Here is a 21,583-nt window from a genome sequence, read left to right as displayed (position 1 = left end):
GGTACTGTGGGTACGGCCCCTCCGCGCGCGGGCGGCGGCTGGCGGGGGAAATGAGGGCGGCGAACTACAATTCCCGACAGGCTTTGCAGCGGGCGCCCACCGGCTTCCGGCCGGCGCGGGGATGCCCGCGCGCGCGCGCGCGCAGCGGGACGGCGCAGTGGCGGAAAGCGGGGAGCGCGCGGCGGCCCGGCGGTGCGTGGGGCTCCCACCGATGCACCCGCCGCCATGCACAGGTACGGGGAGGGGGCGGGGGAAAGCGCTGGCCGCCTAAAACGCCGTCCCCGCGGGTGGGGTGGGGTGGGAGAGGGCGCGCTTGGTGCCCGGGCTGTGCGTGAGCCCTCGCGCGGGGGCGGCCGCGGCTGTCCCGCCTGTCGTCCCCCCACGCCCGGGGGTGGAGGGGTGTGCGTGGGAACGCCGGGGAGTCAGGAGCGTGCACGGGTCCCGGGGGAGCAGGCATGGGTTCTGGAGGTCCCCCGGCTGTTCCGGGTGGGGGGTGGGTGTGCGCGGGTGGGTCCACGAGGTGCCCGCGCAGGGCCGGCGGGCGGGGCGGTCCCACGCGCGGAAGCGCGCTGCTGCCTCCCTCCCGCCGCGCCGCCCCGCGCCCCTCCGGTGCGAGCGGCTCCCGCCGTGCCGCATCCCCCCCGCCCCCCCCCCCCCGCGGCCTTCCCGCCGTCCCGCCCGGTCCCTGCCGGCCGGGTGCCGGCCGCCGGCCCCTTCCGCGGCCGCGCTGGGATCCCCGGCGCTGGGGCAGGCCGCCCGCGGCACGCCTCCTCGACCGGCTTCGTTCGCCGGTGTCCCGGTCCCCTCCACCCGGGAACGGGGCGCGCTTAATCCCCGCAGGGTTGTGGGCGTGAGTCTGCCCGGCGGAGCGCGCGTGCTTCCAGCGCCCGCGGTTTTAATTCCAGTTACAGGCCCTGCGTGGGGATGCGGATTACGCGTGACTGCGAGGTGCTTCCATGCGAGGAGCCCCGCGTTGTGGTGGGTGCCAGTCTGGTGGTACCTTCAGAGCCTGTGGGTTTTGTCGGGTTCGCAGAAAACACCTCCGGGAGATCCCGTCCTCCAGCAGCAACGTTTCCACCAGCTTCACCTGGGACTGGGACTCCAGCAAGACCTCGGAGTTTCTCTCGAGCGTGGGAGTGTCAGTCCTTAAGAAGGACAAGCTGGGCAATGAAAACACGCCCCAGGACCTGCTGGTGTCGTCGCCTTGTCCTCCTCAGAAACGGCCGAAGGTGAAGGAGAAGGAAAAGGACTTTGTCATTGTGCGCCGGTCTCGGCTGCTTCAAGAGGCAGAGTCAGGTACCGTTACCCTGGTCCAGGTTTCGTTCACCCTTCAGTAGAGATGGAGAGTGGGCATCACAAGTCTTTAGTACTGTATTCTTTGCCTTTTTTGCTCTTTTCCAGCAGAGTATCACTTCTAGATCTAGTGGCTTTCAGGCTTGGGCTGGTAAGTCCTGTTTTATGTAAGCCTTTAAGCAGAGGTGGTGTGTCTGGCTCCAGAACTGTGGCCCACGTAAGCCACGGTTGGCTCCTGCCTAGCCCCGCCAGCCCCCATCTGTGTGCTGGGGGTTTGTGCTGCATGTCCCTGTGTCTGTCTGCTCTTGCTGCTTGGGACTCAGGTGGCACCTTGGCCCAGCTGGGCCCTGAGCTGCATCTGTTGCTCTGCCTGATGGACCCGTTCCAGGAGGTGTTTCACCACATACCAAGCGGGGCCAGGCTTCTCACAAAATACAGCTGTGGCTGCGAGATGAATATGGACTATTGGCGCTGCTGTCCCCAATATAATTTTGAAACCCAGGGGGGCTTGATTTTTTTTTTTTTTCTTGATTTTTTTTTTTTTTTTTTTTTTTCTCCCACTTAAGCATCTAAGCATCAAGATACTTGGTCCTCGAGACCAAAGGGATCTAGATCCACATCTCTCGCAGTGCTGGCTGAGGTATGCCGGAGGGGCAGCATCTCTGCTCTTGTTGGAGCTGAGCTGCCAGCAATGCAAGGGAGCTTGCCAGAGAGCTACAGGGAAGGTGCAGCAAAGGGCATCAGGCTCCTGGGCTAGAAAGGGACTGGCAGGGAAAGAGCAGGGCTGTAACCTGAAGACCTGGGGCACTTGAAGAAGGGGTTACAGGGTGCTGGGTTCCTTTGCCTGGTATCAATATGTATTTTCAGTGTGCAGCGACTACAGAATGCAAAATAAAGAACTGGCTCTCTCCGGTTACTAGGCTGTCATATGAAAGGTGGGAATGGCCTCAGACAACCCTGCTTTTAAATAAGACAGAGTACTGGGTTATAGGCAGCTGTTGAGCACCACCACCCCGAAATCTCCCATGTGAATGGCAACACCTTCTGGAGCCCTGTATCTGCTTGTGAGAAGTTGAGATCACACCACATCCTTTCAGACAGTTCTTGGGGGGTGGTAGTTAGCATGCATGTTTTAAGGAGCAGTTTGCAGTACCAGGTTTTCTCCATGCGCCATGCAAAAGCATAGCTCACCTTGGACTCCCTTCTGGGAGCCTAACATGCACAGGAAGGATGGATGTTTCAGCTGGGGGGTGGGAGGGAAAGGACCGTACAAGCTTCAGAATACAAAGGAAGTAACTGAGATGCTCTTGTTTCCAAAATGAGCATGTGAATAAAGATTATTGTAAATTTTTTCAGGGAAATTGTTTTTCCATAGCTTTAGCATGTATACTAAGTTCAAGTTTGTTGTGGTTTAACCCCAGCCAGCAACTAAGCACCACGCAGCTGCTCACTCACTCCCCCCACCCAGTGGGATGGGGGAGAGAATCAGAAAAAAAAGTAAAACTCGTGGGTTGAAATAAGAACAGTTTAATAGAACAGAAAAGAAGAAACTAACAATGATAATGATAACACTAATAAAATGATAATAATGATAATAAAAGGATTGGAATATACAAGTGATGCACAATGCAATTGCTTACCACTTGCTGACTGATGCCCAGTTAGTCCCCAAGTGGTGATTCCCCCCAGCCCCACTCCCCCCAGTTTATATACTGGACATGATGTTACATGGTATGGAATATCCCTTTGGCCAGTTTGGGTCAGGTGTCCTGGCTGTGCCCTGTCCCAACTTCTTGTGCCCCTCCAGCCTTCTCACTGGCTGGGCGTGAGAAGCTGAAAAATCCTTGACTTTAGTCTAAATATTACTTAGCAACGACTGAAAACATCAGTGTGTTACCATCATTCTTCTCACGCTGAAGTCAAAACATAGCACTATACCAGCTACTAGGAAGACAGTTAACTCTGTGCCAGCTGAAACCAGGACAATGTTACAGAAAGTTTTGGATTTGCCAGTCATACTTAGGTAAATATGGTAATAATGTCTTCCTACAAGGAAGAGCTGAAAGGGGGATGAGTAGTGGGCTGATGTCTGTATAGCCTAGAGCGAGACTGTAGAGGTGCTTTTAACAACCGAGCCAAACAAGGCATCTGATCAGCAGGCAAAAATGAACCAGCTTTAACTAGAACACGTTTGCTCTTTCCCTAAAGGTGTTTTTTGGGATACACTTCCAGATGAATTGCTTTTGGCAATCTTTGCATATTTGCCCCTAAATGACTTGCTAAAAGTTTCCCTGGTTTGCAAGAGATGGCATTGTCTTTCGTAAGTATTACTTCTCATCATTTAGTACTAAGAAAACCTTTGCTTCCATAGACTGTTAAATGATCTGGTTCTTATCTTGTTTATTCATGTATAATTCAATTTATGCTGTATGTGGGTTATATGTATGTATAACCAAAAGACGGTTCACATATTTTAACTTTAGTAAATTCTACTAAATAGCTTTGCCTCCTCTCAGTCTTTCATGACACTTAAAACTTTCTGTGGTTGTACTCATAGTTCTGACCCTTTCTAACTCACTAACAAGTAAAATTCTGTGCCTTAGGTTTGATGAATCTCTCTGGCAGAGTCTCGATCTGACTGGTAGAAGTCTGCTGCCAGGAGTGATTGGACAGTTGCTGCCTGCAGGTGTTACTGTATTCCGCTGCCCAAGATCTTGTATTGGGAATCCGTTGTTTAAAACAAGCAAGTAAGGTTTTTTCTGCATGTTCTGGATCCTGAAACAATGTCTCAAATATTCACAGTTTCTCTGTGTATTTTTTGTTTTAAGGTCTCCACTGGTAGTAGCATTTGTACTGTCTCTGGAGTGTGGAAGAGCTGATCAATGGTTAGGCATGTGTTGAAATAAGAGGATCTGCATTCACCTGTCAGTTACTTAAACTAAGTTAATAGGATTCTTGGAAGTATCAAGCACCATCATTGATTGCAATTTATATCTGTAGAACCAAGAATTGTCATCATCTCCAGCATTTTTAATATGGGAAGCTCAAAAAAATTATTTAACTCCAGCAGGATAGACTTTCAGGTGTTATGATGAATCCTGTAAATGCCTTGAAGATAAGAGTTCTGCAGTTTTGGCTGGTAGCTTAGCAGTAGGCCCAGTAAGCTTAGTAGAATGTCCAGTGTGCAGCTGAATACAACAGTATAATTATTTTCTGCAAGCTTTTCACGGTTTCAGTGTATGGGGTATATTTATGGTATGGGCATTTTGTGGAGCAGGTTTCAATGCAATTTTAGTAACCTGCCTTTCTCCTTTTTTAGACCTCTCAGAGTTCAACATATGGATTTATCAAACTGCACGGTGTCTGCTGCAGATCTCCAGAGTATTCTTTGTCGGTGTGAAAGGCTGCAGAACCTCAGCTTGGAGGGACTAGTGCTTTCTGATGACATCACCAAGTGAGTGACACATTTGGGAATATTCAGTAAATACCTCCTGTTTGGTGCTATCATTTTGCGTAGGCTAGCAAAAGGATGCAGCTGGGAGTTGTTCTTTGTGGGAGTCTTTTGAAATGACCAGTTTTAGGCACATAACAGAGCTAGCTGGCAGGCTAGATGAGCTGCCTGTTTCCTCTTTATCCTCTGGGAGTTGAGGTGAGGAGGAAACACCCCTCTGGAAGAGTGTTTGTTGGTGGCTTTTTTTTCATTCTCCAGAGTAGGGTGAGCCTGGAGAAACTGCTCATCTCTCTAGAGTTTGTGTCCATTGTCTGTTCCTGCAGCCAAGCCGTACAGCAAAGCTACTTTTATTTTCCCCTTTCTGTGCTCCCAAGATAACTTTGTGTTTGGCATACAGGTTCTTTTCTATTTTATGGGGTCTCAACAGCTCTCCTGCCAGATGCTCATTGTGCTTCTGCACTATTTCTCACTTCTTTGTTGAACTTCACTCGTAAGTGTCTGGAGAACTATGGATTCTGTCAAACAAGTGAACTGGTGTTTGGTTAAACTGGAAAGACACTAATGGGTGTGCATTCCATCTCCTCTTCAATCACATCAGGTGATGTGGAGGTGCCAGGGACTAATAACAGGTCAGATGGCAGAGACTCCAGGTGTCCTGCTTTCTACTTTTGAGCTTTCTGATGCCTTCCTCACACCTGAGGGAAGAAAAAAAAAAAAAAAACAGAGCATGAATAAACCAATATAGTTTAGCTTTTGATACGAGATAAAAAGTATCTGAAAATTGGGTACTAATTAGGCACCAGTGATGGAATTTTACTGCCTCGTGTACAAATGTAGATACTGGGTGTAAGGGTTGTTCCAGGTTTTGCGAACTGCATGTCTGCTCTAGTCTTGCAAACAGATGCATTCAGGGGGATGCTATTTGGACATGTGTTTTGTTCTGGAATAACTTCCATCTTGCAGAGGGGTGACTTCAGAAATGGGATGATTGCTTTGTCGTTTGTAGAGGTATAGTCATCTGTAATAAGCCATGGTGTGTGTTTAACGGCATACAACAGGAGAGGGTGAAAAGAAAATGTTTCCTTTTAAACTTAGCAGTTCATACATATGCAGACTTGTCAGGAAGGTCAGGTAAATAGGCAAGTAACCCTTTGGAAGTTGTGCCTTGATGCAGCAAGTACAGAATTGAGATCCTTAGTGACTCCTAGGTTGGTCAGTTTACTAAAGATGCAGTGCTGCATGTTTAATGAATAGTACAATCACACACCCTAGCAACACAAGCAATGTTCCAACATTTAAATTTTATCAGACTTTTCTTTTTTCTTCTCTACAGGAGCATTGCTAAGAATCCCAGTTTGATGCGACTAAATCTCTGTGGGTGCTCAGGGTTTTCTGCAGCAGCCTTGAAGCTGATGTTGAACAGCTGTTCTACGTAAGACAAAAATAGTTTTTGCTCTTCCTGCTTACTGCTATTCCTGAGAAAAAGGATCCTTTTTATTTTTTTCCGTAGGCATCCCAATTGTACTTGTGTCCTAATACCTTTTTTTATGAGCCTGTTTCTGTTCCTAAATGCCTAACGGTTGATTATTAGCTTAATAGTCAGTTTCTTTCCATCACTGTATTTTCTTCTTTGATAGCAAAGATGTACTTCAGTAGTTTTTCATGAATTTCCTTAATTATCCTTAAAGGAAGTCTTGTTGGTAGGTAAACCCCATTTATATTTCTTTGATTATCACGTAAATTTGATTTTCTTAATGAAAGCAGTGGAAGTGTGTGTTTTGAAACTGAAAAGTGGAGTCCCAGAGCTCCCTTTGCAATCAGAGTACAGCATGAATGTGCCTTTCCATCCATGATAGAATAATCCTTCAGTAACCACCTACTTTATGAAGCACTGTGTTCAGATTGACAGCTCCAGTGATTAAACCATCTGCTGGCAGGAAGTCACTCAACTGAGCCCCAGTCAATCTGGGATTTATATCCTGATCTTTCTGCTGACTTCCTGTGAGATGCTGGGCAATCTGCTTAATCTTTGCTTCTGCAAAAGCATGCTTTTAATCAAACTGCAAGTTCTGGACAGACAGCCTTAATCTTTCTCTGCCTCTCATGGGTAGATAATGCTTTCTATTGCTTGCTTTGATTACTTGGATCATGAGCTCTTTAGAGAATGGCAGTCTGCACAGTGAATAGCAGATGGCAAACCTGATCCTAGGAATGCTAGTGGCAATTTAACTGTTTTTTTCTTTTACATAGAGATTGCCAGCTAAATGCTGTCGTTGTGTTGTTCACTGTGTCTTTGTCCTCTGGTTACATCTACAACACCTGCACACAAAACTAAACGCTTTGTCCCAGCCCCGAATGGTGAGAGGCTATAGGTAATCAAGCATGTGAACAGAGTTAAGGTCACAGTGTGGCCAATGCTTACATAAAACTATGAAGTATTTTTTACTAATTGGGATTAATTCATCATCTGACCAATGCTAATAATGGATAGCCTTTTTTTCTCTCAATGTGAACATCTGTTCAGTAGTAACAGATTCAGGTCACAAACCCAGAAGCAAGATGAAAAGACAGTGTCTCCCTGCGGCAGTCCCCAGAGAGAACCATTTCACTTCCTAAGTTGATTCCAATTGAATCGTTCCAATTGGAAGTGGCCTTGGGAAGTCACTTCAACCCCTTGCCCAGAGCAGGGTCTAAAGTCAGCACTGGCCAGGTTGATGAGGACTTTCTCTGGTTGCATCTTGAAAACTTTCAAAGACAGATTCCACAGCCTTGCTGGACGATCTGCTCTGGTGCTTAATTATTGTCATAGCGAAATTTGTAGTCATGAATACAGGAAGTAGGTGTGTTACAAGTTTTTGTCTTAAAAGTATCAACTGTAATAGATAATATCAGAACTCAGACTGTTTCAGTCATTCTTCCAAACAACTCTTTGTTTATTTGTGTGTAGGCTGGAGGAGCTGAACTTGTCCTGGTGTGACTTCACCGCCACCCATGTCAAAGCAGCAGTCAATCATATTACTTCAAAAGTAACCCATTTAAATTTAAGTGGATACAGACAGAATCTACAAATACCAGGTAAATAGCAGCAATGCAAATCTTTATCCCGCTATGGGATAAAGCAACAGGCTTTATATTTTCTTCTGGTTGGCATCTGCTGCGTGTATAGAAAAATCATGCACTAACACTGATTTTGTGCTCTGTATAGCTTGATGTTCTTGCTGTCAGAGAATCTTACTCGTGTCTCTGGCTCAGTCATGAGGGCTGAGATGATTTGTCTTCTGATTTTAAAAACAGTCAGGTGAAAGCTTATTTCATCTCCAGTTGAAAGGTACAGCCCTTACTTCTGAAGTAAGTCCTGGAAGCAGGATACACTGGATCCCATAATTCCACCGTGAACTGTGAATTAGCCTTCCAGGTACTGTTCTTGGACCCTTCTTAAGCTTCTGTTATTGTTGCTGCTAAAGGCATCTTCCAAAAGAGAACAGTCATAGAGACTACTTGAGTTTCAGCCTGACTTGATGTCCTATAGATACCAGTTAATTTGGAAGGGAAATAATCTCAGTAATCAACATTAACTATTTACTTGCTAATAGTTCTAGGAGGAAAACTACAGTAAAGTTGCAGGCTAACAGAAAATGCAGAGAAATCTAGATTTGGAGAGAGGGCACAAAAAAATGGACAAGAGCATAGAGAAAGGGTGAAACAGCTTTGGTGGTAAAGAGAAATTAATTTTCTCAGTGAGCAAATGTGATGATGACAAGCCGGTAGGTGACACACAGGCTGTGACCTCTTTTTTTTTTCTGTTTAGATGTCACATAGACCTCAGCATGCATTCCCTTGTGGGGAAATATACTAGTCATCTTTTTATCTCAGCCCAAAACCCATAAACAAACATGCTACATAATCTCCTTCAAATCAGGAATTTGAACCTTCTGTTGATCTGACCATTAGAGACAATGTGCGGAGCTCTTCTGCTTGCAAAACACTTCCTATGAGTAATTTTTCTCTGTTTCCGTGCAATTTATAAGGCATAAGATTTGAGTAGTTCACTAATCATCATAATCTAGGAATTGTTTTCTTTAGTTTTTGCATGTGAATTCTGAAATAACAAAATCCTCTTGCATGTTGATTAGCACCTTGCTAATAATAGTGGCCTTTTAGGTGATATCTGAGCCACAGGTGATTCTATGCTATTTGCAGACAATGAAAAGAGCATCTCAAGAATTTACAGTCTAATTCAGGAGAATCATACCTTTGTCATGAGGAAGGAACTTTCTGTGGGTAAAAATGGAGAAGCCTAAAGAACTTGATGCTCTGAAAGGGTATTTGATGTGTGGAAAACTTTTTTTTTTTTTCACTACATGTCAGAATTTCAGGCATCTCACTATTACTGTGCCTCAGTAGATTCCTACAGCAATATCATTTGAATTATTCACTTGCGAAGTTGCTGGCACAATTGACTTTTAGGGACACTTCTTTGGGCTAAATGAATCTGTTTTGCTGAGGATTAAAAAAAGTCCCTGTAAGGTATCTTGATAGACAAACTATATGCTGTAAGTCTCAAGTGTGTATCTTTTTAACAAAAAGTTGTGTTTCAGTTGTGGGGTTCCAGTAGAGAAGATACAAATGAACATGTACGGAAGTGAGTAGGCTGTATAAAGCACGTTTGTTACTGAAAGATGGACTGACTCTGTGTGACCTCTTTTCAGACATTAAAACACTGGTGGAAAGATGTCCTTTTCTCGTCCATTTAGATCTGAGGTAAGAAGACCTGTGCAGCTAGCCCTTAAATCTTTATGGTTCAGGGGATTGCCAATTCTATTGCAGTGCAATAATTATACAGCAATAATGCATGATTGTGTAGGATTGCACAACCAGAAAATACTTTCTATGCTAAACCTACATAAGATTTGCTATCTAGCATGACCTAATCCGGAGCAGGTAACTAACTTGAAGATTTCTTTGTCACCTCAGCATAAATATTACAGATGTACAGGATTTGTTAACTAACAAGTGATCGTAGTCAATATGCGGAGTGGAAGGAGGCATTTAGATGCATACAGTTTATGAGCATAGCATCCTAGAGAGGGTTTAGTTCAGCTCTGATAAAAATTTGTTACTTGGCCATAGAACTGTAAAAAAAAAAAAAAAGTGTATTTTGGCTTTGACCTAGTCAATTAAAATATTTTGAAATCTCGATGTGTAAAGTAAATGCCTTTTCATGGCATGAGTTCTGCTGTGGAATATCTGCCTGCAGAGAAGCTTCTGCTTCACTTGTTCTTCAGTGAAAATCAAAATCCCTCCCTTACAACACAAACACACTAAAAATGGGTTACTTCCATACTGAGAAAAAAAATACTTCAGTGACAGAAAAAGTTGATACTCATTAAATTTCTCAGCCTGAATTTTGGAAATACTAAATTTACTGCTGCTTTATCCTTAAACCTCTATTTCATGTGCTGTCATGTACAGTGACAGTGTGATGTTAAAGCCTGAGTGCTTCCAGTATTTTCATCGACTCATCTTTCTGCAACATCTGTGTCTTAGCCGATGTTATCAGATATCACCTGCTGCCTTAGTGTAAGTAATCTCTAAATGGCTTTGGTTTGATATTTGTACAGAGAATAAGTTAATTTAACTTGCTTTATTTTAGGTTTAGTATTGCAAGTACTGTTTTGAAAATGTAGTGATATAAGGAATTAGGAATAAAGAACTGAGATAAAATAACCTGACTGCTAGAGCATGTACCTTTGAGAATCCAGACTGGAACCAAAGGTATCTGAGATAATCTTTCCAAGATGTCAGTCTGCACTCAGGGAACTTGCTGCACACTGCATGCATAGTGTTGTCCCTTAATGGCATTGTACTACTCATACTCATTACTGTGAGGTACAGCTGGAGGTTCCAGTCCTGCCAGTGACAAGTATTGGTGTCAATATTAGGCTTTCAGTTATGCAGCAAGGAAGGTATAGTCCTTTGGAAAAGTTAACAGTTGACAGTACTTGCTGACTAGCTAATCTGTTTATATTCCTTTGCTTTTGTGTGCATGTGTATCAGTTATTGGTTGCCACTGAAACACAGCTTAGAGTTACTTGTAAGTGGGGGTTTTCTGCCTTTTATTAGTATAGCAGCTATCCATCTTAATCCCCTCAGGAAGGATGTCAGTCCTAAGGAAACGATCAACAATAAGAAAAAGGTTGTGAGAGGAATAGGACTATCAAAATGGGAATCTGAAGAACCTTTTTTGTAGCAGTGTGTGCTGTCATGATGATAGCTTGTATGTCTCTGCCTTTGGATTTTGTCTAATACTTGCTTATGGATAGACAGTTCATATCATGACTGGGCAAAAGTGAAGCAATCAAGAAGCCAGGGCTGGCTACTCACCAAAATGTCATAACACATTGGAGACTGATAGTACCTAGGGGCTTGTGTCCTCTGAGCCACATCCTGAAACTTCATCTGGGGCAATTCCTTCCACTTGTTCTAAATACTTAAGTCCAGGGAAATGAAAGGGGAGGAACCAGTTTGTTTTCACTCTGTGTGTGAGAGAATAGCAAGAAGCAATTTATTCAGTTTCCTGAATTACCAGTACAGAGAACTCATTTTGATTAAATATGTGCTTTTAAAAAGTAGGAAGTGGAATTTAGCTTAAGTAGTCACTTCTAAAAAAATTAGTAGAAATGCAGTTATACTGACTGCAAAGAAAAGCTTTCAGGTTCATGATTAATTTCTTATTTTTCTCTTTCTAGAGAACTTGGCGAAATTCCAACATTAAAGACTCTTCAGGTATTTGGAATAGTGACTCATCGTTCCCTACAGCTCCTCAGGGAAACACTTCCTAACATGAAAATCAATTGTTCACACTTCACAAGTATCGCAAGGCCAACTGTTGGCAGTAAAAAGAACCATGAGATTTGGGGCATCAAATGCAGATTGACACTGAGCAATCCTAATGGCTTATGATCATTTACAATGCACTGGATGCGACGGACACACTGTGTGTAGTGAAGCTCCTTAAGCAGCAGAGTGCTGGAGCACCTTTAATCATAGTACTGTTATTGTAAAAAGCATTCTAACTTGGTCTTACGCCTTAATGTAGTTTCATAAATATTTTTACAGTTTTTCACTTAAAGCTTTTAGAAATCTCATGACCTGTGAGCAATTGTAGAATTTTTAAGTCTTTTTTTTTTTTTTTTTCCCCAGAGGAGGTTTTTGTTAAAAATACTGTCATTGTAATTAAACAGTATCAGCCTCTAGCACCTGTTGTAGGTTCTGATGGAGCTTTTGTTGCTCTAAGGTGTTATAAAAGTGCTTTTGGTTAGCTCTTCCAGCTCTACAACTCCTGAAACGGCTTGTAGAGGTGCTAGGTATCTTGATAAGGCTTGTTAAGGAATTGTCTTCGTCTGAGTTTGCAAATTAAACCTATTCAAATCCTTAATCAAACAAGATGTATAGTAAGATGAGAAGCTACCCATTGTTTGTGAGAGCGACAGAGAAACGAGTCTGAATTCACCAAACCTGAAAACAGTGGATAGGGGAAGAGATGTCTACACAAAAGCAGCTAAAGGACAGCTCAGTACTGTTTAAGAAGCAGTATAAAGCAGCTACAGTGAAGTTGCTCTTTAGTAGGCCACAAAGGTAGCATCTTGGTTTTAGCATTCTTCATTGTTAGCAAAATATAGTCTGAAAAGCCCATTCAGAATCTGTAAAAGTAGATGCTGGTTATCATTGCTTCATGTTGTGGTGTGAAATTTTCCAAGTATCACAGAACCTTAATGTAGCTTCTGTGAGCTTCATCTCAGATAAAACTTCTTTAAAATGTTCTCTTACTTCCTTTAAAGAAGAAGATATTTCAACTGCAACTGATAAATTGGCAGAAATCTTACAGGAGGAGGGTGCAAATGGTTCTAGATCTCAGACCAAAACCAAAACCTGGGACTGCAGCATAAAAGTGCCGATAGATGAGATGCTTTGGTGCAGTTAAAATACATCAGTTTCTCCTTTATAACAGCTTATGTTTGTAGCATCATTTCACTTCTTGTACCTGTAACACTAACCACTACTGTCTAGTGTTGGTTTTTTTAAAGATATATGAAAAGCTGAGTAACTGTCAAAAAAATCCAAAACCAAACTAAGGATAGGGACAAGTAGTGACTTTAAGTAAAACTTTGATCTAGCTTTATCATCAGGGTCCTCATGCATAAGCCTGGAAAGCTGCAGCAGGTATAAGTTAGTTGAGAAGTCCTAGGGGTAGAACTTGCACCCTGTGTAGGGCATGAATATGCTGCTGCTGTTCCCATGAATGCAGTAAGCAAGCAGGTGGTTACTCATGGATGTTTGAGGTTAGCCTACAGCATTGCTGTGGGGCTGTTGTATAGGTACCATGTTTTCCGTCTCAATCTGGAGAAGAGTTCAGGAATAAGTACCTGGTAGTACAGAACAGATTAAATACTGTGGAAAGATTGTAGGAGTACTACAATTTGATATTTAACTTGAGTTTCTATAGTATAATAAATACAGCATTGTCTTGTTAATCTGTTGTATGTTGTCTTTTATTACATTTAACCAAGCGTAAGTAACACTTGAGTCACTAATGGGCTTGTGCACCTTCAAAGAGTTAATGGGCAACATACCTTGTGAAAGTTGGAGTGGAGAAGTGATGGGAGGTTGGAAGATACTGGATATTCTACTGCTTTGCAGTTTGCAGCCTTACGTTTATGCCTTAAATTACTTGAAGAAAAAAAGTAAGTCTTTGCAGCACAGCACTATTGTAAATGCTTCTTCCTATGCACAATGTAACTCCATACAACTTCTCTTGCATTTAGTAAATATCTAAGGAATTGCTATATTGTACAAAATGACTGATGGATGGACAACACTTTCCCTAACCTGCCACCAGCTTTGTGTTATGGGTGAAAAAATGACATTTGTCCAAGCAATGTCTGAACAATGGTGGTTTAGTGGACAGGGTGTTATCACCAATACATTTAGCATTTAATAGACTGTGCTTTAAAACCCTGTACAGAATTGGGACAGTAGCATGTCTTTAGCTAGAAGTAATAGTCCTGAACTTGGTTTAAGTACCAGGTTCAGTGTTGGAAGAGGACAAATGTTTCTGTCTGTTGGTTATGATGGCAGCTGTACTGGACACACCACTGACCTTTTCCTAAGTAAAAAAAGTTACTTGGTAGCTCCAAGCAATCCATACCAAAACCAGCTACATAGGTAAGTCTCTGCATTTTGCCTAAAGCATGAAGGCTTAGAAACCATTATTTAAAATAAACTGCACAGTAAGTGAGAAGAAGCTGAGCATGTGAAACACTTGAAAGTTGAAATAAAGCACAGGACAGCTGAAGCTATCTGTTAAGTTTTTTTATTTTTATTACATAATGTATAAACACCACTTTGGAAAAAAAAGAAGAAAAAAAAAAAAACCAAAGAATGACAGGCGTAGTTTAGCAGAACACAGTGTGGACTGGCCTCAATGAAAAGACCATGGATTTGATTCAGCAGGTAGAAGAGGTGCAGAGTTCGCTGCCAGTCCAGGCAGATGAAATCAGTGTTAAACCAATACTCAGTCCTGTCACAAAATACTGTCTACCAGTTAAGTTGTCTGTATGGCAATCCTTTGTGATAAAGGATCCTTAAAAAGGATTCTACAATTCTTTGCTTACTGTTTATCTATTATAGATCTCTGATTCATCCTAGTTATTTAAATCAAGCATTCACCAGTAAATGCTTCAATAGAAGTGCAATTAAATATAGACAAAACCAGTAGAGGCCACTCATGAGTAGGTCAGGTTTCTAGTTTGCTAAGTAAGTTAGGAATTTGACTGTGAAATCTCTTACTAAGCCCTAAACCAGATCGTACTTTGGGTCTGTAGGGCCTGAAAACATTGCCTTTTAGTCTCAGCATTCATAATAAGGAATGACAGGCATCTTTACAAGGTATGCACCCTGATCAGACTAATCAGTCTCCATTAAAACACTGCAGCACACAAATGTCTCTAAGTAAGTCAGGGACAGGGTTTCTGCTGTAAATTTGTCTATGCAGGTATTCAAGGACCCTTTCAATACCTAAACCTCTCATCTAATACAGTAGCAAAGTCCTAGGAAGTCATAAATTAGTGTTAATGGTGTTGCTGGGTTGTTTGGGTTTTTTTGAATCTTAACAGCATATTGACTAGTGTACTAGACAGAGACACATAAACCATCCTTAGCTGGTTACAGATGGATTAGGAATAACTAAAACACCCTAGTCTCTGTGCAGCCAACTTTCTAAAGAAAGATTAGTCTTTTGCATCCTTACCTTTAGACCACTTTTGCAGATTATTTTAGACATTAAGAGCTTTATTCTGATAGTTCCTGAACTTACCAAGTTTTGAAAGAGTACTTGGCTACTTTCATTTTCCCCTTCTGGTCTATAATCATGATAACTCAAGCAGATAGTGTAAATAACTCAATCTGCAGCACACTTAAAAGGTGAAATGTACACAAACAGTGCTAGCTTATTCAAAAAGCTCCATCAGTATCACATTTTCCTAGAATTGAACAGTCTGGTCAAATAAATTTCCTCTAAATTCTGGTTTAGAGTGAATACAAACACTTAAGTAGTAGAAGGAAAAAATCCTTTATCCACTTCCTCCACCTATAAAGATCAGTTTACATTTTGTGGTTGGCAATAAATACACTGATTGGCCACACTGGAGAACATTTCCATTAGACCTGAGAACATCTGTTTCAGAAGTCTCTTCATTCAAAAGTAGTTTGAAGAAAACTCACTTTTGGAAATAGATCTGTAGTAGACAGGACAAAACCCATTTGTTTCAAGTCATGTAGCAGAAAAGTTCCTGCTGTAGCAATCTTCATTTTGCCAAATTCTGCCCTCCCATCTACGCAATTATCAGCAGAGACTTTCAAGGGCAGTCATAGTTCACAGTTTCTCTAAAACATTATCTAAAAAGTAACTTCCTCTTCTATAATCAGAGCTTTTTTCCTATTATTGACTTGCTTACCTAACACATGATCAGAGGCATGTAAAATTAAAATTAATTTGTTGCCAATTAAATATCAGTAGAATTCAGCATAGGACTTCATGATTGCTGGGGAAGTTAAAAACACATACTTGGAAAATTGCAAGAGACAGAGGTATTAACTTGTGCTCCAATTACTAGCACCCAGCACATCTCATTCTTCTTCAATTATAAAGAAATTCAGAACATAAAATTCCAAACCATTCAACTTAATAATGCCAAATACCTTTCTTAATGATAGCCACCTACGTGCACTGCTGTGACTGAACACCTGCTAGCCAGCTAATCCATCCAGTGAAGAAGTATATCATACTTAAGCATGTTTTCTATAGTTTGTATAGTCCTATTAAAGGGCTCAAGAAAACCCTTGGGTTTCAAGTCCCCCTCTAGCCAAAGAGAAAAGGTAGGAGCTACCTCATTCAAGATGTGATTAAACCAGACTTTTACTTCTGATGTAAATTTACAAAGTAGAAAAAATACTGGAAGAGCAAAAAAAAAAAAAAATTGTCACAAGTTGTATGAAACTACAAAGTTGTAAAATTTTTGAAAAGCATACAAAAGTTTTGTATTTCCATTTCTATTACGTCAACATCAGGATTTACGAAAATCTATATATCCTTTCATCAAATTGCTGGATTGACAGTCAACTTTTCTACAAAAGTATATGTATGAAGGTGTTTAGTTTCATCAGTCCCAGACTGTTACTAAAAAAACTGTACATCTGAATATTTAATGCTACTGACTTAATAATTGAACCCATCTACCTGTTCTTCCATGCTTGCCTTACAGGTTAAAATGTCAATTTTCACTGAAGTTAGAGGTAAGACTTCAGATACATTTCTTTTACAGCAGACGCAAAAAGAGCTTAAATATCAGGCTAAGGTTTCCCCAACCCAAAGGAATGAAAAGCATCTCAAGCTTCCTCCGAATGCTTTTGCATACAAAAAGGCCAACTTCCAACATAATGCAGCATTGTGATGTGCTGTCTATCTCCAGGAGTTCCCTCTCTGGATCCAGAATTGTGTCAGCAGAAGACGCTAGGGTCCTTCATTCTTCCAGCAGAACAGTGCACAGTGCATCCTCTGTATCGATCATTATTGAAGCTATCGCCCCATCATTGAACTCAAAAGATGTTCCTCCATCTACAACCATACATGCGTCCCAACAGCGGGAACGGACACAGACTCTGCAAAAACCCAAAAAATAAGTTTTCACAAAATAGCTTAAAAAAATTAAGTATTTCATTTATCTGAACAGTAAGACTGGTTCTTGGACATTCCTTTGTGTGAGTCAGTAAATGCTTAATCACACAGGAGCATACCTGGAGAAGAATTTAGTGTACTACTAAGCACTAGAATCCCCCAACCTATCAGTACTTTGTATAGACTTAGCAGTGAGTCCAGAGAAGACTTAAGGACTTGTTCAAATGGACACGATTGCTCCAAGAGTCTGAGAACAGCCTATAACATAACACTTGATACCAAAAGCTGCAGTTTAGGTGTATTTGTCAAAGAAAGCTACTGATGATCCCATTTAATAGTGATTTACTTAATCTTTCACAGAAAAGTTCTCGATTAACTTATGATTCTAATGTATGGTCTTCACGTTAAGTAGAACATGCGGTTTCAACTATTAATGCTTAAGATTCAAATAATTTAGATATTAATACAGTCTATTTTGTTACATGAGTCATTCACAGAGAGAAGGGAATGTAATTTCAAACAAAGTTGAAGGTCAGAATGCTTGTCAGGCAACATCATAAATGGATATTGCAGCATATTACTGTCAATATTAGGGTTTGACTACTATATCTTTAAGCTAATAAATATAAATTTAAGCTTATAAAATTTAAGGAAGGTCTTCTAGAGCTGGACAAGACAGAATAGAGCTACTAACCATATTCCTCTTCGCTTACCTTTAAAAGGAAAATTGACTCAACCATTTGAATTCGTCCTTTCACATATGTAGAAAGCAAGAACACTATTAAATAAAGAGTTCTTCAAACTTTTTTCATATTGCTAGATAGGAACCAATAGTTACACCAAAGCAGCTGCAAGACTGCAGTCTCATATGGATATGCTTGATTGCTTCTGACTTAGGCTTTGATCTAGACAATATTTCGATCTCCAAAATTTAATCAACAATTATCTAGTGACTTAAATTTTCAGGAAGACACATCTTTCACAAATATGAAAAGCTTGGAAGCACAGCCACAGTGTCAAAGCTTAATTGGCCTGTGCATGACTAAAACACAGCCAAGTCTGGACACTGCAGAAGAACATGGAGGCATGTTCTACTCCTCAATTTCATTCTGGGTAGCTACTATGTCAGATACAGAACAGCAATGGGGAGGTGTCTAGTATCAAGACCTAAAGATCAACTGTGACAGGCAGCAAATTCTACCTAAAAGAGGAAAAATGGGCAGATATCCCTCATAAGTATGCAGACGTTTGTAGTTCCAGTATAGTTTTTTATAGTATATCCCATGCTGAGGACTCCAAATAAGACAAGACTTGGTCCTGTAGAATCCATGGATGAAAATGCAGTTATTTGCTCCTATTTTAACCTCTCCTCATTACTATCTCTTAAGATTTACTCAAGAACTCCCAGATTCAAATGACTATGAAGCAGTAAACATTTAAAGACATGACACATCCACAGTGGGCATCAAACATGTAATATTTAGTCCCAGTAGCCAGAGATGTCCTTTATTACTAGGTCATAAAATGTTGTAACACTGATGTGGCTCAAAAGGAGCAGAACTTGGGTCTCCTTTGAGTCAGAGCTCCTTTAGACATTTGTTTTGATATAAAAGGTTGAATTAACATTTAATTAATACTGAGATACTGTATTGTTCTCAGCATAGCTATTCTGAACATATAACTAACAGTAGCATGTGTTTATATTTAATTGTGGCAAGCTCCAGAAAAATCACAAAATCACAGAATCATTGAGGTTGGAAAAGACCTTTAAGATCATCAAGTCCAACCGCTAACCTAACACTGCCAAGTCCACCACTAAACCACGCCGCTAAGCACCATGTCTACACATCTTTTAAATACCTCAAGGCATGGTGACTCAACCACTTCCCTGGGCAGCCTGTTCCAATGCCTGACAACCCTTTTGGTGAAGAAATTTTTCCTAATATCTAATCTAAACCTCCCCTGGAGCAAGTGCCCTAAGTTAAAATGACTGAATTACCAAATAATTTAGTTTGGAAGGGCATCTAGTCCAACCTTCCACTCAAAGCAGGCCTTACTTCAAAGACAGATTAGGTTGCTTAGGGTCTTGCCCAGACAAGTTTTGAGTACCTCCAAGGACAGTGATAGCAGTCTCTGGGTAACCTGTTATACTGCCTGACCATTCTTGCTGTGAAAAAAATTTCCCTTTTTTTACCAGAATCTTACATCCTATAAACATCACGGCTGTTGCCTCTGCTCTGAAAAGACTTTAACTCAGTCTCCTGAGTTAACTGGATCCACCTTGCTTAGTCTTGTCTCCTCCAGGCTAAACAAAAGCACCATTTGAGCCTCTCCTTTATACACCATGTTTTTTGGCCCCCTAATCATTTCAGTGGCCCTTTCCTGAATTCACTCCAGTTTGTCAATGCCTGTGTCTCATACTGAGGGAAATGGCACACACCCAAAACTGGGCACAGTGAGATTCTTTTATTCTGTAAGATTATGCATGGATCAAACATTAAAAAGGCGTAACACAACTTGGAAACTTTTTCTTCCTGTTGTTATGAGAACGATACTTGAGCCCCTCAAAACACAAACTGGATGTTGAAACACTTCAAGGGAAACTCCTGGATTACTTGTACTTTGACAAATACACAGAATTAAATCAGTGACTGCTACAGCCAACACTTACTTTGAAGAGAAGCCACGCTGCCTGCTACTTGAGAAAACTCTGTTTACAATAGGTTCTCGAATACTGAAAAACATCTTTGGTTCTTCTGGACTGTAGAGCAGGGACTCATTGTAATCATTTGTTACTGTAAATAGAGAAATCAGCCATTAGTTTTTCCAGAGAAAATTAGTTATTCTGAGAAAGACGCATTCCTCCGGGAAAGAGCAGCTTCCCTACCAAGAGGGAATATTGAGTCTTCCCAGATGTTTAATAGCCTTCACCTGCAAAAAAAATTAATTTTACAGAAGATTCCCTTCAGTTCTATTGCATGACAAACACTCAACAGCTCTCTTCAGGTGATTAAGTGTCTCCAATCTTAGAACTGAAACTCTCCTGTAGATCTATACATACTAAAGTCTAAGTAAGTGCCTTCATATCAGGTCAGACATCTTTCACCAAAAGTGCCTAAATAATGTTTGTAAGAAAGACTAATATTGCAAGAGTGCTAAAATACCAAAAGCAGTGCTGAGTATGAGTACAAACAAAATGAACTAGTCGAAGTTAAGATACCTTGAAGAAATCTTGCTTTTTTCACTAACCTTTTTGTACTAGTTCCATGTTCAATGGCATAGTCAAACTTCCATGCTTTTTAGCTGTTGAGCAAAGAGAAAGAGCCCCAATTAGATAGGTGTATCTTTCCATAAACTTGGCCAGTAATGCCACACTGTTCACTCACCGATCTTAAGGATCTCTTCAACAGCTTGATGTGCTACCTTGTTAATATTATAGGACCTAGACAGAGAAGTAGAAGTCTCATTTGCTAATCAATACAACTTGGGAGCAAAACAAAACCAAAACAAAACCAAAACAAAAAATCTTGCATACAGATGAAGAACTATGTTTAACATCAGGAAGAAAAAAAAAATAAAGAATGCTATTAAGTGTGACATGACATCAGTTTCTTCAAAATAATGCCTTAAATTAACTCTTGGTTTGACATCTACCTGTGGCTTGCAAACCTTAATAATCCATTAAGTGAAGTCTTCAGGAAAGAAGAGCATGTAGTCTCCTTATCAATAATTCTCCTGCCTTAAAACACCAATAATTGCTGATTTAAGCCTGCATTAAAAAAACTGAAGCATGACATTTCTACAGATTGAGTGTGTTCTTATCCCTTCTGTCCACCTCTTTCTAATTAATTCCTTCTGTTAGTTCTCATTGATGGGACCCAACACTTTTTTACAAATATTATGCCTCTTTGTCTGTACCCTAAGGTGTGGGCTTGAATCTCACAAGAATCGGTGTATATAGAAAAGAAACAGTCAGATCAGACACTTTTGCATTTGCCACACTTGGATGCGCAAGAAGTCAGCATAAAGCCTCAGTCTGAACCAAGTCTAAACTCCAAAAAAAGTCTCCCTCCTGTGCCCAGGCTCAAAAGGCATTAGGTACTAATCACAGCTTCTGTGCAGCAGTACCATGAACATCTCAGTTGCCCAGCTCTCAATACAGCTTTAAAATCCTCAGTCCAGCACTTCTGTCATGGCAGTAAAACACCTCAGACTGCAACAGACATCCACTGTACATCTAACAGACTACAGAGCTGCTGAGGGTGGTTGTCCAAGGCTCTTTGTCTTACGCTTACTGCTTACCTGCAAGCCTGAGCAGATGCTAGCAAGAAACTGAGATGCAGTTTGAAATTGTTCTCCCTCTCAAATAGATAGCCTTTTATGCAAGTTTTGGCAGCTGAAGGAGGCACTTGAACATTTAAATGCCTCTCAGTCCCAGGAGGTCTGAAATCCCAGGAAAGCCCCTAAACCACAGGCTAAGAAAGATCACTCCACTGAGGCTTGGCCTCAGTTTAGAGAAGTCCAGCAGTACACACTGATTACAGCAATGGAGATGGGCAATCCTGGAGTTCGGTCCCTGGTTCTGAGATTGCTCAGTACAGAGT

At 41.4% G+C, this 21,583-nt stretch overlaps 2 protein-coding genes across 8 annotated transcripts in view; one reads left to right on the top strand and one right to left on the bottom strand.

The window, feature by feature from the left end:
• The first annotated feature begins 129 nt into the window (after positions 1 to 129).
• On the top strand, positions 130 to 13,278 carry SKP2 (S-phase kinase associated protein 2). Of its 6 annotated transcripts, none has more exons than XM_052777909.1 (10): positions 130 to 233; positions 1,034 to 1,296; positions 3,502 to 3,613; positions 3,897 to 4,040; positions 4,613 to 4,747; positions 6,078 to 6,176; positions 7,692 to 7,819; positions 9,454 to 9,505; positions 10,217 to 10,324; positions 11,494 to 13,278. In XM_052777909.1, exons 1-10 carry the CDS (start codon positions 226 to 228, stop codon positions 11,705 to 11,707), a joined length of 1,263 nt encoding a protein of 420 aa, XP_052633869.1. In that variant the 5' UTR covers positions 130 to 225; the 3' UTR covers positions 11,708 to 13,278. The 6 variants fall into 6 exon arrangements, with proteins under 6 accessions (XP_052633869.1, XP_052633870.1, XP_052633868.1 ...); XM_052777913.1 differs by lacking the exon at positions 130 to 233 and adding an exon at positions 1,405 to 1,444 and having other exon boundaries at positions 1,247 to 1,296; XM_052777912.1 differs by lacking the exon at positions 130 to 233 and adding an exon at positions 1,402 to 1,444 and having other exon boundaries at positions 1,247 to 1,296.
• Positions 13,279 to 14,101: 823 nt separating this feature from the next.
• The window catches only part of NADK2 (NAD kinase 2, mitochondrial), a 34,591-nt gene continuing 27,109 nt past the window's right edge, over positions 14,102 to 21,583 (bottom strand). For both annotated transcript variants that reach the window (XM_052777223.1, XM_052777224.1), the window contains exons 9-12: positions 20,366 to 20,421; positions 20,229 to 20,282; positions 19,651 to 19,774; positions 14,102 to 16,963 (exon numbers count right to left, since the gene is read on the bottom strand). In XM_052777223.1, the coding sequence (XP_052633183.1) occupies positions 16,825 to 16,963; positions 19,651 to 19,774; positions 20,229 to 20,282; positions 20,366 to 20,421 (373 nt within the window). In that variant the 3' untranslated portion in view covers positions 14,102 to 16,824. The remainder of the gene's footprint in view (positions 16,964 to 19,650; positions 19,775 to 20,228; positions 20,283 to 20,365; positions 20,422 to 21,583) is intronic.

Source organism: Harpia harpyja, chromosome Z (assembly GCF_026419915.1).
Source record: "Harpia harpyja isolate bHarHar1 chromosome Z, bHarHar1 primary haplotype, whole genome shotgun sequence".
Lineage (NCBI taxonomy): Eukaryota > Metazoa > Chordata > Aves > Accipitriformes > Accipitridae > Harpia > Harpia harpyja.
Note: the sequence above shows the minus strand (reverse complement) of the source record. Positions and strands in the feature narration are given on the sequence as shown.